The sequence below is a fragment of the Gorilla gorilla genome, chromosome 9 (genome assembly GCF_029281585.2).
Source record: "Gorilla gorilla gorilla isolate KB3781 chromosome 9, NHGRI_mGorGor1-v2.1_pri, whole genome shotgun sequence".
Taxonomy (NCBI): Eukaryota; Metazoa; Chordata; class Mammalia; order Primates; family Hominidae; genus Gorilla; species Gorilla gorilla.
The window spans coordinates 71,094,762-71,110,515 of record NC_073233.2 but is presented as its reverse complement, the minus strand read 5'-3'; the positions used below and the strand labels follow the sequence as shown (position 1 = coordinate 71,110,515).

At 39.9% G+C, this 15,754-nt stretch overlaps 1 protein-coding gene across 2 annotated transcripts in view; it reads left to right on the top strand.

Moving 5' to 3' along the window:
* SLC22A25 (solute carrier family 22 member 25) overlaps positions 1–15,754 on the top strand; it is a 70,677-nt gene that overhangs the window by 46,000 nt on the left and 8,923 nt on the right. For both annotated transcript variants that reach the window (XM_063710669.1, XM_063710668.1), the window contains exon 8: positions 13,423–13,546. In XM_063710669.1, coding sequence (XP_063566739.1) covers positions 13,423–13,546 — 124 coding nt within the window. The remainder of the gene's footprint in view (positions 1–13,422; positions 13,547–15,754) is intronic.

Here is a 15,754-nt window from a genome sequence, read left to right as displayed (position 1 = left end):
TCTTGAATTAATTTTTGTATAAGGTGTAAGGAAGGGATCCAGTTTTAGCTTTCTACATATGGCTAGCCAGTTTCTTCCATTTCTTGTTTTTGTCAGGTTTGTCAAAGATCAGATGGTTGTAGATGTGTGGTATTATATCTGGGGACTCCGTTCTTTTCCATTGGTCTATATCTCTGTTTTGGTACCAGTACCATGCTGTTTTGGTGACTGTAGCCTTGTAGTATAGTTTGAAGTCAGGTAGCGTGATGCCTCCAGCTTTGTTCTTTTGGCTTAGGATTGTCTTGGCAATGTGGGCTATTTTTGGTTCCATATGAGCTTTAAAGTTGTTTTTTCTGATTGTTTGAAGAAAGTCATTGGTAGCTTGAGGGGGATGGTATTGAATCTATAAATTATCTTGGGCAGTATGGCCATTTTCACGATATTGATTCTTCCTATCCAGAAGCATGGAATGGTGTTCCATTTGTTTGTGTCCTCTTTTATTTCGTTGAGTAGTGGTTTGTAGTTCTCCTTGAAAAGGTCCTTCACATCTCTTGTAAGTTGGATTCCTAGGTATTTTATTCTCTTTGAAGTAATTGTGAATGGGAGTTCACTCATGATTTGGCTGTCTGTTTGTCTGTTATTGCTGTATAGGAATGCTTGTGATTTTTGTGCATTGATTTTGTATCCTGAGACTTTGCTGAGTTGCTTATCAGCTTAAGGAGATTTTGGGCTGAGATGATGGGGTTTTCTAAATATACAATCATGTCATCTGCAAACAGGGACAATTTGACTTCCTTTTTTCCTAATTGAATACCCTTTATTTCTTTCTCCTGCCTGATTGCCCTGGCCAGAACTTCCAACACTATGTTGAATAGGAGCGGTGAGAGAGGGCATCCCTGTCTTGTGCCGGTTTTCAAAGGGAATGCTTCCAGTTTTTGCCCATTCAGTATGATATTGGATGTGGGTTTGTCATAAATAGCTCTTATTATTTTGAGATACATCCCATCAATACCTAATTTATTGAGAGTTTTCAGCATGAAGGGCTGTTGAATTTTGTCAAAGGCCTTTTCTGCATCTATTGAGATAATCGTGGTTTTTGTCACTGGTTCTGTTTATATGCTGAATTATGTTTATTGATTTGCATAGGTTGAACCAGTCTTGCATCCCAGGGATGAAGTCAACTTGATCGTGGCAGATAAGGTTTTTGATGTGCTGCTGGATTCGGTTTGCAGTACTTTACTGAGGATTTTTGCATCGATGCTCATCAGGGATATTGGTCTAAAATTCTCTTTTTTTGTTGTGTCTCTGCCAGGCTTTGGTATCAGGATGATGCTGGCCTCATAAAATCAGTTAGGGAGGATTCCCTCTTTGTCTATTGATTGGAATAGTTTCAGAAGAAATGGTACCAGCTCCTCTTTGTACCTCTGGTAGAATTCGGCTGTGAATCAGTCTGGTCCTGGACTTTTTTTGTTGGAAGGCTATTATTCGTTACCTCAATTTCAGAGCCTCTTATCGGTCTATTCTGGGATTCAACTTTTTCGTGGTTTAGTCTTGGGAGGGTGTATGTGTCCAGGAATTTATCCATTTCTTCTAGATTTTCTAGTTTATTTGCATAGAGGTGTTTATAGTATTCTCTGATGATAGTTTGTATTTCTGTGGGATCGGTGGTGATATCCCCTTTGTCATTTTTTATTGCGTCTATTTGATTCTTCTCTCTTTTCTTCTTTATTAGTCTAGCTAGTGGTCTATCAATTTTGTTGATCTTTTCAGAAAACCAGCTCCTGGATTCATTGATTTTTTGAAGAGTTTTTTGTGTCTCTATCTCCTTCAGTTCTGCTCTGATCTTAGTTATTTCTTGCCTTCTGCTAGCTTTTGAATGTGTTTGCTCTTGTTTCTCTAGTTCTTTTAATTGTGATGTTAGGCTGTCAATTTTGGATCTTTCCTGCTTTCTCTTGTGGGCGTTTAGTGCTATAAATTTCCCTCTACACACTGCTTTGAATGTGTCCCAGAGATTCTGGTATGTTGTGTCTTTGTTCTCGTTGGCTTCAAAGAACATCTTTATTTCTGCCTTCATGTTGTTATGTACTCAGTAGTCATTCAGGAGCAGGTTGTTCAGTTTCCATGTAGTTGAGTGGTTTTGAGTGAGTTTCTTAATCCTGAGTTCTAGTTTGATTGCACTGTGGTCTGAGAGACAGTTTGTTATAATTTCTGTTCTTTTACATTCGCTGAGGAGTGCTTTACTTCCAACTATGTGGTCAATTTTGGAATAAGTGCGGTGTGGTGCTGAGAAGAATGTATATTCTGTTGATTTGGGGTGGAGAGTTCTGTAGATGTCTATTAGGTCCACTTGGTGCAGAGCTGAGTTTAGTTCCTGTATATCTTTGTTAACGTTCTGTCTCGTCGATCTGTGTAATGTTGAGGGTGGGGTGTTAAAGTCTCCCATTATTATTGTGTGGGAGTCTAAGTGTCTTTGTAGGTCTCTAAGGACTAGCTTTACGAATCTGGGTGCTCTTGTATTGGGTGCATATATATATTTAGGATAGTTAGTTCTTCTTGTTGCATTGATCCCTTTACCATTATGTAATGGCCTTCTTTGTCTCTTTTGATCATTGTTGGTTTAAAGTCTGTTTTGTCAGAGACTAGGATGGCAACCCCTGCTTTTTTTTTTTTTTTTTTTTTTTTTTGCTTTCCATTTGCTTGGTAGATCTTCCTCCATCCCTTTATTTTGAGCCTATGTGTGTCTCTGCACATGAGATGGGTCTCCTGAATACAGCACATGGATGGGTCTTGACTCTTTATACAATTTGCCAGTCTCTGTCTTTTAACTGGAGCATTTAGCCTATTTACATTTAAGGGTAATATTGTTATGTGTGAATTTGATCCTGTCATTATGATGTTAGCTGGTTATTCTGCTCATTAGTTGATGCAGTTTCTTCCTAGCATCGATGGTCTTTACATTTGGCATGTTTCTGCAGTGGCTGATACCGGTTGTTCCTTTCCATGTTTAGTGCTTCCTTCAGGAGCTCTTTTAGGGCAGGCCTGATGGTGACAAAATCTCTCAGCATTTGCTTGTGTGTAAAGGATTTTATTTCTCCTTCACTTATGAAGCTTAGTTTGGCTGGATATGAAATTCTGGGTTGAAAATTCTTTTCTTTAAGAATGTTGAATATTGGCCCCCACTCTCTTCTGGCTTGTAGAGTTTCTGCCAACAGATCAGCTGTTAGTCTGATGGACTTCCCTTTGTGGGTAAGCCGACCTTTCCCTCTGGCTGCCCTTAACATTTTTTCCTTCATTTCAACTTTGGTGAATGTAACAATTATGTGTCTTGGGGTTGCTCTTCTTGAGGACTATCTTTGTGGCGTTCTCTGTATTTCCTGAAATTGAAGGTTGGCCTGCTTTGCTAGGTTGGGGAAGTTCTCCTGGATAATATCCTGAGGAGTGTTTTCCAACTTGGTTCCATTCTCCCCATCACTTTCAGGTAAATCAATCAAACATAGATTTGGTCTTTTCACACAGTCACATATTTCTTGGAGGCTTTGTTCATTTCTTTTTACTCTCTTTTCTCTAAACTTCTCTTCTCACTTCATTTCATTCATTTGGTCTTCAATCACTGATACCCTTTCTTCCACTTGATCGAATCAGCTACTGAAGCATGTGCATGCATCTCGTAGTTCTCATGCCATGGTTTTCAGCTCCATCAGGTCATTTAAGGTTTTCTCTACACTGTTTATTCTAGTTAGCCATTTGTCGAATCTTTTTTCAAGGTTTTTAGCTTCCTTGTAATGGGTTTGAACATCCCCCTTTAGCTCAGAGAAATTTGTTATTACCGATCTTCTGAAGCCTACTTCTGTCAACTCATCAAAGTCATCTCCGTCCAGCTTTGTTCCATTGCTGGCAGGGAGCTGCAATCCTTTGGAGGAGAAGAGGCACTCTGGTTATTAGAATTTTCAGCTTTTCTGCTCTTGTTTCTCCCAATCTTTGTGGTTTTATCTACCTTTGATCTTTGATGATGGTGACATACAGATGGGGTTTTGGTGTGGATGTCCTTTTTGTTGATGTTGGTGCTATTCCTTTCTATTTGTTAGTTTTCCTTCTAACAGTCAGGACCCTCAGCTGCAGGTCTGTTGGAGTTTGCTGGAGGTCCACTCCAGACCCTGTTTGCCTGGGTGTCACCAGCAGAGGCTGCAGAACAGCAAACATTGCAGAACAGCAAATGTTGCTTCCTGATCCTTCCTCTGGAGCTTCGTCTCAGAGGGGCACCCAGTTGTATGAGGTGTCAGTCGGCCCCTACTGGGAGATGTCTCCCAGTTAGGCTACTCGGGGTTCAGGGACGCACTTTAGGAGGCAGACTGTCTGTTCTCAGATCTCAAACTCCATGGTAGGAGGACCACTGCTCTCTTAAAAACTCAGTTGGAAATGCAGAAATCACCCATCTTCTTCATCACTCATGCTGGGAGGTGTAGACTGGAGCTGTCCCTATTCAGTTATCTTGGAACAATCTCTTGTCTTGATTTCTAATTGGATTGTGCTGTGGTCTGAGAGACTGTTTGTTATGATTTCAGTTATTTTGCATTTGCTGAGGGGTGTTTTGCTTCTGATTAAGTGACTGATTTTAGAATATGTGACACGTGGCAATGAGAAGAATGTACATTCTATTGGTTTGGGTGGAGAGTTCTTCAGATATATGTGAGGATCATTTGATCCAGTGCTGATGTCAGCTCCTGAATATCTTTGTTAATTTTCTGTCTTGATGATCTGTCTAATATTGTCAGTAGAGTGGTAAAGTCTCCCACTATTATTGTGTGGGAATCTTTCTTGTTGAAGGTCTCTAAGAGCTTGCTTTATGAATTTGGGTGCTCCTGCGTTGGATGCATATATATTTAAGACAGTTAGATCTTCTTGTTGAATTCAACCCTTTGCCATTATGTAATGCCTTCTTTCTCTTTTTCATCTTTGTTGGTTTAAAGTCTGTTTTGTCAGAAAGTAGGATTGCAACCCCTGGTTTTTCTGCCTTTTTATTTTATTGGTTGATTTTTCTACATCCCTTAACTTTGAGCCTGTGTGTGCTATTGCATGTGAGATGGATCTCTTAAAGACAGCACACCGATGGGTCTTGTTTTTTTATCCAGATTTCCACTCTGTGTTTTTTAACTGGGGCATTTAGCTTATTCACATCTAAGGTTAGTATTGATACTTGTGGATTTGATCCTGTCATCATGATGCTAACTGATCATTTTTCAGACTTGTTCATGAGTCTGCTTTATAGTGTCTCTGTCCTGTGTACTTCAGTGTGTTTTTGTAATGGCTGGTAATGGACTTTCTTTTCCATGTTTAGTGCTTCTTTCAGGAGCTCTTGTAAGACAGGTCTGGTGGTATTGAACTCCCTCAACACTTGCTTGTCTGAAAAGGGATCTTATTTCTCCTTCACTTCTGAAGCTTAGTTTGACCAAATATGAAATTCTGGATTAGAATTTCTTCTCTTAAGAATGTTGAATATTCATCCCCAATCTCTTCTGGCTTGTAGGGGGTTTCATCTGAGAGGCCCCCTATTAGTCCAATGGGCTTCCTTTTGTAGGTGACCTGGCCTGTCTTTCTAGCTGCATTTAACATTTTTTCTATCATTTCAACCTTGGAGAACCTGATTATTATGTGTTTTGAAGATGATCTTCTTGTGAAGTATCTTACTGGAATTCTGTGCATTTCCTGCATTTCCTGAATTTGAATGTTTGCCTCTCTAGCTAAGTTGGGAAACTTCTCATGGAAGATATCCTGAAATATGATCTCCAAGTTGGTTCCATTCTTCCAATCCCTTTCAGGTACATCAATCAGTTGTAGATTCAGTCTCTTCTGTTGCTTTTATTCCTTTTCATTCTTTTTTCTCTATTCTTGTCTGACTGTCTTATTTCACAAAGGCAGTCTGCCAGCTCTGAGATTATTTCTTCTTCTTAGTTTATTCTGCTTTTAATACTTGTGATTGGGGGGGTGGAGCCAAGATGGCCAAATAGGAACAGCTCCAGTCTACAGTTCCCAGTGTGAGCAACACAGAAGACAGGAGATTTCTGCATTTCCAACTGAGGTACCAGGTTCATCTCAATGGGGAGTGTCAGACAGTGGGTGCAGGACAGTGGGTACAGTGCACCGAGTGTGAGCTGAAGCAGGGCGAGGCATCACCTCACCCAGGAAGCAAAAGGGGTCAGGGAATTCCCTTTCCTAATCAAAGAAAGGGGTGACAGACGGCACCCAGAAAATCGGGTCACTCCCACCCTAATACTGTGCTTTTCCATTGGTGTTAGCAAACGGCATACCAGGAGATTATATCCCACGCCTGACTCAGAAGGTCCTATGCCCACAGAGCCTCACTCATTGCTAGCACAGCAGTCTGAGTTCAAACTGCAAGGTGGCAGCGACGCTGGGGGAGGGGCGCCCACCATTGCCAAGGTTTGAGTAGGTAAACAAAGAAGCTGGGAAGCTCCAACTGGGTGGAGCCCACCGCAGCTTGAGGAGGCCTGCCTGCCTTTGTAGACGCCACCTCTCAGGGCAGGGTATAGCCAAACAAAAGGCAGCAGAAAACTCTGCAGACTTAAATGTCCCTGTCTAACAGCTTTGAAGAGAGTAGTGGTTCTCCCAGCACATAGCTGGAGATCTGAGAATGGGCAGACTGTCTCCTCAAGTGGGTCCCTGAACCCTGAGTAGCCTAACTGGGAGACAGCCCCCAGTAGGGGCAGACTGACACCTCACACGGCTGGGTACTCCTCTGAGACAAAACTTCCAGAGGAACGATCAGGCAGCAACATTTGTGGTTCACCAATATCCGCTGTTCTGCAGCCTCTGCTGCTGATACCCAGGCAAACAGGGTCTGGAGTAGACCTCCAGCAAACTCCAACAGACCTGCAGCTGAAGGTCCTGACTGTTAGAAGGAAAACTAACAAACAGAAAGGACATCCACACCAAAACTCCATCTGTGCGTCACCATCATCAAAGACCAAAGGTAGATAAAACCAAAGATGGGGAAAAAACAGAGTAAAAAAAACTGGAAACTCTAAAAATCAGAGTGCCTCTCCTCCTCCAAAGGAATGCAGCTCCTCAACAGCAATGGAACAAAGCTGGACAGACAATGACTTTGATGAGCTGAGAGAAGAAGGCTTCAGATGATCAAACTACTCCGAGCCAAAGGAGGAAGTTCGAACCCACGGCAAAGAAGTTAAAAACCTTGAAAAAAAAAATTAGACGAATGGCTAACTAGAATAACCAATGCAGAGAAGTCCTTAAAGGACTTAATGGAGCTGAAAACCACGGCACGAGAACTACGTGATGAATGCACAAGCCTCAGTAGCCGATTCAATCAACTGGAAGAAAGGGTATCAGTGATGGAAGATCAAATGAATGAAATGAAGACAGAAAAGAAGTTTAGAGAAAAAAGAGTAAAAAGAAACAAAAAAAGTATCCAGGAAATATGGGACAATCTGAAAAGACCAAATCTACATCTGATTGGTGTACCTGAAAGTGATGGGCAGAATGCAATGAAGTTGGAAAACACTCTGCAGGATATTATGCAGGAGAACTTCCCCAATCTAGCAAGGCAGGCCAACATTCAAATTCAGGAAATACAGAGAACGCCACAAAGATACTCCTCAAGAAGAGCAACTCCAAGACACATAATTGTCAGATTCACCAAAGTTGAAATGAAGGAAAAAATGTTAAGGGCAGCCAGAGAGAAAGGTCGGGTTACCCACAAAAGGAAGCCCATCAGACTAACAGCTGATCTGTTGGCAGAAACTCTACAAGCCAGAAGAGAGTGGGGGCCAATATTCAACATTCTTAAAGAAAAGAATTTTCAACCCAGAATTTCATATCCAGCCAAACTAAGCTTCATAAGTGAAGGAGAAATAAAATCCTTTACACACAAGCAAATGCTGAGAGATTTTGTCACCATCAGGCCTGCCCTAAAAGAGCTCCTGAAGAAAGCACTAAACATGGAAAGGAACAACCGGTATCAGCCACTGCAGAAACATGCCAAATGTAAAGACCATTGATGCTAGGAAGAAACTGCATCAACTAATGAGCAGAATAACCAGCTAACATCATAATGACAGGATCAAATTCACACATAACAATATTACCCTTAAATGTAAATAGGCTAAATGCTCCAGTTAAAAGACAGAGACTGGCAAATTGTATAAAGAGTCAAGACCCATCCATGTGCTGTATTCAGGAGACCCATCTCATGTGCAGAGACACACATAGGCTCAAAATAAAGGGATGGAAGAAGATCTACCAAGCAAATGGAAACAAAAAAAGGCAGGGGTTGCCATCCTAGTCTCTGATAAAACAGCCTTTAAACCAACAATGATCAAAAGAGACAAAGAAGGCCATTACATAATGGTAAAGGGATCAATTCAACAAGAAGAGCTGACTATCCTAAATATATATGTGCCCAATACAGGAGTACCCAGATTCATAAAACTAGTCCTTAGAGACCTAGGAAGAGACTTAGACTCCCACACATTAATAATGGGAGACTTTAACACCCCACTGTCAACATTAGACAGATCAACGAGACAGAAAGTTAACAAGGATATACAGGAACTAAACTCAGCTCTGCACCAAGTGGACCTAATAGACATCTACAGAACTCTCCACCCCAAATCAACAGAATATACATTTTTTTCAGCACCACACCACACCTATTCCAAAATTGACCACATAGTTGGAAGTAAAGCACTCCTCAGCAAATGTAAAAGAACAGAAATTATAACAAACTGTCTCTCAGACCACAGTGCAATCAAACTAGAACTCAGGATTAAGAAACTCACTCAAAACCACTCAACTACATGGAAACTGAACAACCTGCTCCTGAATGACTACTGAGTACATAACAACATGAAGGCAGAAATAAAGATGTTCTTTGAAGCCAACGAGAACAAAGACACAACATACCAGAATCTCTGGGACACATTCAAAGCAGTGTGTAGAGGGAAATTTATAGCACTAAACGCCCACAAGAGAAAGCAGGAAAGATCCAAAATTGACAGCCTAACATCACAATTAAAAGAACTAGAGAAACAAGAGCAAACACATTCAAAAGCTAGCAGAAGGCAAGAAATAACTAAGATCAGAGCAGAACTGAAGGAGATAGAGACATAAAAAACTCTTCAAAAAATCAATGAATCCAGGAGCTGGTTTTTTGAAAAGATCAACAAAATTGATAGACCGCTAGCAGGACTAATACAGAAGAAAAGAGAGAAGAATCAAATAGATGCAATAAAAAATGACAAAGGGGATATCACCACCGATCCCACAGAAATACAAACTACCATCAGACAATATTATAAACACCTCTATGCAAATAAACTAGAAAATCTAGAAGAAATGGATAAATTCCTGGACACATACACCCTCCCAAGACTAAACCAGGAAGAAGTTGAATCTCTGAATAGACCAATAACAGGCTCTGAAATTGAGGCAATAATTAATAGCTTACCAACCAAAAAAAGTCCAGGACCAGATGGATTCACAGCCGAATTCTACCAGAGGTACAAAGAGGAGCTTCTATCATTCCTTCTGAAACTATTCCAATCAGTAGAAAAAAAGGGAATCCTCCCTAACTGATTTTATGAGGCCAGCATCATCCTGATACCAAAGCCTGGCAGAGACACAATAAAAAAAGAGAATTTTAGACCAATATCCCTGATGAACATTGATGCAAAAATCCTCAATAAAATACTGGCAAACCAAATCCAGCAACACATAAAAAAGCTTATCCACTGTGATCAAGTGGGCTACATCCCTGGGATGCAAGACTGGTTCAGCCTATGCAAATCAATAAATGTAATCCAGCATATAAACAGAACCAGTGACAAAAACCACGATTATCTCAATAGATGCAGAAAAGGCCTTTGATAAAATTCAACAATTCTTCATCCTAAAAATTCTCAATAAATTAGTTATTAATGAGAGGTATCTCAAAATAATAAGAGCTATCTATGACAAACCCACAGCCAACATCATACTGAATGGGCAAAACTGGAAGCATTCCCTTTGAAAACCGGCACAAGACAGGGATGCCCTCTCTCACCACTCCTATTCAACATAGTGTTGGAAGTTCTGGCCAGGGCAATCAGGCAGGAGAAGAAAATAAAGGGGATTCAATTAGGAAAAAAGGAAGTCAAATTGTCCCTCTTTGCAGATGACATGATTGTATATCTAGAAAACCCCATTGTCTCAGCCCAAAATCTCCTTAAGCTGATAAGCAACTTCAGCAAAGTCTCAGGATATAAAATCAATGCACAAAAATCACAAGCATTCTTATACACCAATAACAGACAAACAGAGAGCCAAATCATGAGTGAACTCCCATTCGCAATTGCTTCAAAGAGAATAAAATACACAGGAATCCAACTTACAAGAGATGTGAAGGACCTCTTCAAGGAGAACTACAAACCACTGCTCAAGGAAATAAAAGAGGATAAAAACAAATGGTAGAACATTCCATGCTCATGGGTAGGAAGAATCAATATTGTGAAAATGGCCATACTGCCCAAGGTAATTGATAGATTCAATGACATCCCCATCAAGCTACCAATGACTTTCTTCACAGAATTGGAAAGAACTACTTTAAAGTTCATATGGAAGCAAAAAAGAGCCCACATTGCCAAGTCAATCCTAAGCCAAAAGAACAAAGCTGGAGGCATCACGCTACCTGACTTCAAACTATACTACAAGGCTACAGTCACCAAAACAGCATGGTACTGGTACCAAAACAGAGATATAGACCAATGGAACAGAACAGAGCCCTCAGAAATAATGCCACATATCTACAACTATCTGATCTTTGACAAACCTGACAAAAAAACAAGAAATAGGGAAAGGATTCCCTATTTAATAAATGGCGCTGGGGAAACTGGCTAGCCATATGTAGAAAGCTGAAACTGGATCCCTTCCTTACACCTTATACAAAAATTAATTCAAGATGGATTAAAGACTTAAATGTTAGACCTAAAAGCATAAAAACCCTAGAAGATAACCTAGGCGATACCATTCAGGACATAGGCATGGGCAAGGACTTCATGTCTAAAACACCAAAAGCAATGGCAACAAAAGCCAAAATTGACAAATGGGATCTAATTAAACTAAAGAGCTTCTGCACAGCAAAAGAAACTACCACCAGAGTGAACAGGCAACCTACAGAATGGGAGAAAATTTTTGCAATCTACTCACCTGACAAAGGGCTAATATCCGGAATCTACAATGAACTCAAACAGATTTACAAGAAAAAAACAAACAACCCAATCAAAAAGTGGGCAAAAGATATGAACAGACACTTCTCAAAAGAAGACATTTATGCAGCCAACAGACACATGAAAAAATGCTCATCATCACTGGCCATCAGAGAAATGCAAATCAAACCCACAATGAGATACCATCTCACACCAGTTAGAATGGCGATCATTAAAAAGTCAGGAAACAACAGGTGCTGGAGAGGATGTGGAGAAATAGGAACACTTTTACACTGCTGGTGGGACTGTAAACTAGTTCAACCATTGTGGAAGACTGTGTGGCGATTCCTCAGGGATCTAGAACTAGAAATACCATTTGACCCAGCCATCCCATTACTGGGTATATACCCAAAGGATTATAAATCATGCTACTATAAAGACACATGCACACGTATGTTTACTGTGGCACTATTCACAATAGCAAAGACTTGGAACCAACCCAAATGTCCAACAATGATAGACTGGATTAAGAAAATGTGGCACATATACACCATGGAATACTATGCAGCCATAAAAAAGGATGAGTTCATGTCCTTTTTAGGGACATGGATGAAGCTGGAAACCATCATTCTCAGCAAACTATCGCAAGGACAGAAAACCAAACACGGCATGTTCTCACTCATAGGTGGGAATTGAACAATGAGAACACATGGACGCAGGAAGGGGAACATCACACACCAGGGCCTGCTGTGGGGTGAGGGGAGGGGGAAGGGATAGCATTAGGAGATATAACTAATGTTAAATGGCGAGTTAATGGGTGCAGCACACCAACATGGCACATGTATACATATGTAACTAACCTGCACGTTGTGCACATGTACCCTAAAACCTAAAGTATAATAAAAAAAAAATAAAATACTTGTGATTGCATTATGAAATTCTTGTAGCGTGTGTTTCAGCTTTATCAGGTCAGCTACGTTCTACTCTATGACATTTTGTCTGTCAGCTCCCGCAATGTGTTACATGATTTTTAGCTTCCTTGCATTGGGTTACAATGTACTCCTGTAGCTCAATGAACTTCATTCCTATCCATATTCTGAATTCTGCTTCTGTCATGTCAGCCATCACTACTGAGTTTTCATTTGCTAAACCAATAACCCTTAAGACAGGACATAGCAATAAATCATTGCCTGGGAGTTATTCATGTTCCTGACCATCCTTTCCTTAACAAGTATTGTAGAAACAGAATTATTACAAAAATGTTTTCCCCAATAGAGGAAAATATTTGAGTAGATATCCTTAATTGTGATCTATGTTTATATGTACATCCCTAGAAAGAAATTTGTGATAAAGTTTGAGATGCTTTTAATTGTTGTAGGTGATATTGGATGATAGGAAGGGACAGCAAATTTACCCGTATATATTTCTAAGAACTGCATAGTTGCTCCAGTTAAAAACATAAAGGCAAAATGAACAATTTACATCTTGTCCTGTGCTCTCTCTTCCTTCTATTTACTTTACAAACCCTAATGTATGATTAACTATACCCCTTCCCTTAACAAAATCAGTTCAGTGGAGGAAGCCTATTTGGTCTTTACCTCAGAGAGATAATTACAGATTTAATACAGAGAGAAAGTTCAGATAGAGAGAAAGTGTACTCCCTGTCAGGCTCATCCATTAGTTCATCTTATCTCTGTAACAATCATACATGGTAACATTGTTCCATTTACATAGATGAGCAAACTGAGGAAGATTTAGGTAAATGACTTGCTAATATATCCAGTTTTCGTCATAGATGGTATGGCCAGAAATGAGTCTAGTCTCTATGAGGCCTCAAGCATACATCAATTATTTCAGGGTCTTTACTTTAGGAAAAAGAACACATTATGAATAGACATTTGTTATGCCCTTACTAGGACCTTGGCAGGCATCTGTACAAGTGATGATTCCTCATGCTTCAGCATCAGGAGGTCCATGACAAATTTGCTGAATAAGAGGGATGCCAATATGACTCAAGTGTTTATCCCAACAGTGAATGTGTACTGCACAGAGAGTCACCCTTACATTTTCCTGGTGATGGCACAAGAGAATGTAGGCTTTTATTTCCTGGTATAACCAAACAAGAGGTGTGTATTAGCTTGGAGGGGAAAGGCATCTCAGGATAAATGTTATGTGAAAAAATGAGTAAGTAGTGGTTGGCTGCACCTCTGTCCTATTCTTTGCTCAGGTGGCTGGCAGAGTCTGCTCGGTGGCTCATTATCAACAACAAACCAGAAGAGGGCTTAAAGGAACTTAGAAAAGCTGCACACAGGAATGGAATGAAGAATGCTGAAGACATCCTAACCATGGAGGTAAGCGAGACGGGAGCTGGATATGGGATGTTGGGAAGACATAAATTGTCATCTATACTTGTTGATGTTCATAAGGTGAATAAAGGAGAGAAACACAGGTATAGTTATGGGTCATCTCACCTCACGATCATTCTCAATGGGTGTGAACATTGGATTAACATTGAAAGAGAATATCCTGTTGCTGAAAGGATGGGACACAGATATTTTACTCAACAGAGGCAGAGGCACAGAGTGTTAACAATGCAAATTTTGCACTGGACTCACTCCAACTCCGTAATAGAAAGTAACCTAAACTAGTTCATTACTTCCCAGTTATTGTTCTGTGGCCTTCTTTCAGGGTAATAAGGACAGAGGAAGGAAGGATTAGGGAGCAAACAGAATAGAACATAAGGAGGTTCACTTATTTGTTCACTCTGTCATATATTCTTTCATTCAAGATATATTTAGTGAGTGCCTACCTGTTCCAGATTTCATTCTTTCTTGGAAATATGACAGTACCAACACCAGTCCAAATCTATATTTCTATGGAGTTTCTTCTACTTACTATAAGTTTTAAAGCATGACTGAGTGGAAATGCCTGGGGGAAGTCTTTATCTTTTTTTCCACCCCATGGATTATTAAGTAAATGTAAAGTATTTATCAAAAAATTATAGTATGCCACAAATGGTACTAGGTCATGAATGACAGAGGAAGTCAGGGTCACAGCCTGAATGGAGCTTTTACTTTAATATGAGAGAGGAGAACTAATGGACATGTTTAAATCTAAGTGTTGGAAATTATAAAAGTATAGAAAGAATGTTAATGAAGACAAGAAAAATACATTTTACCTTATTTTACTGAACCAGGAGAGGACTAGGAGCTAGTTAATCAGAGAGAATGAATAAAACATCTCTTAAGACATGGTCAATGACATATCTGATGGAACTTAGTCCCAGAAGGAAGCAGAGGTCCTTCAAAAGGAGATTTGAAATAAGAAGCCTGAAAATCCTCCTGTGAGTCAACGTTCAACGGAAGGTGGCAGGAAGAAATAAATATTTCCCACAGAGACGAACCCATTGCAGAGACAATAGCACAGGCATCCCAATAGAATAGTGAAAATATTGCCATAGCTTTTTTTTAAAAAGGAAATGTTGAAATTCAGATGGAACTGAATGTCATTTCTAGACTGTATCTAAATATATATAAAGAATATATATAGAGAGAATATATATATAGTGTAATTCTTTTGGGTCAACTGAATTCTCAGGTGCTATCTGTGGTTTCACACACACACACCTAGCATGTGACCTACAAGTTTGGCCCAATAAGAAAATAAAAGCTACTCTTACAGAAGTTCAGGGAGATTTAAAACAACAACAAAAACGACAACAATTAAGTGTTACAAAACACAGTAGAATCAAAAAAATAGCAATGCATTATCTCAAAGCGAATAGCAACTGACTGTCCCCTCAGCACCCAGAGGAAGGACAGTGTTGCTCAAAAAGAGCAATTGGTTTAGGATGTGGATTCTAAGCATGAATGGGTACCTAATATTGTGTTAACTTGATTTTTTTATTTTGTAAATATAATCCATATGTGTGTGGTCTTATTCCTGTTTCAACCTCCATCTGACAGACTGCTTAACACACCTACTCTAGGAAGCCCTTATAGCTTAAAGCAAATCCACTTTATATCAACATCAATCCGTTCGTTGATCAGTCTAATTTTAGTGGTCAGCGAGTTCAGGACGTAACATTCATCTCCTATGCCCAAACCACACATAACTGAGAGATAGTTAAAGGGTTCAGAAACATGGAGATCAAAATTTTTAGCATTTGTACTACTGAGAAAACTGGAATAGAATACATGACTTCACGTACCTTGCCTCAACAGGATTTCTAACACTTCATCCCAGAATTAAGCTTACTCACCAGTCACAGGTTTTCCCAGAGGTGCAGAGCCTAACCTGATAAATATAGGATGTGGCCCAGAAAGCAGACTTGAATGCAATCTCTTTCTAAAGGTGTTCTGGGCACTACAGCATGCCTGTCTCATTCTCCCACACTCACCAACAATACCATAGTCCTCCACAGGCAGCTTAGGGTATGTGGAGAGGGACCAAGATTATCCCTGTTGAAACTTGTTCCTCATAGAAACATAAGGGTTAGTTTCCAGCTTCATCCATCATTCTCAGCAAACTATCGCAAGGACAAAAAACCAAACACCACA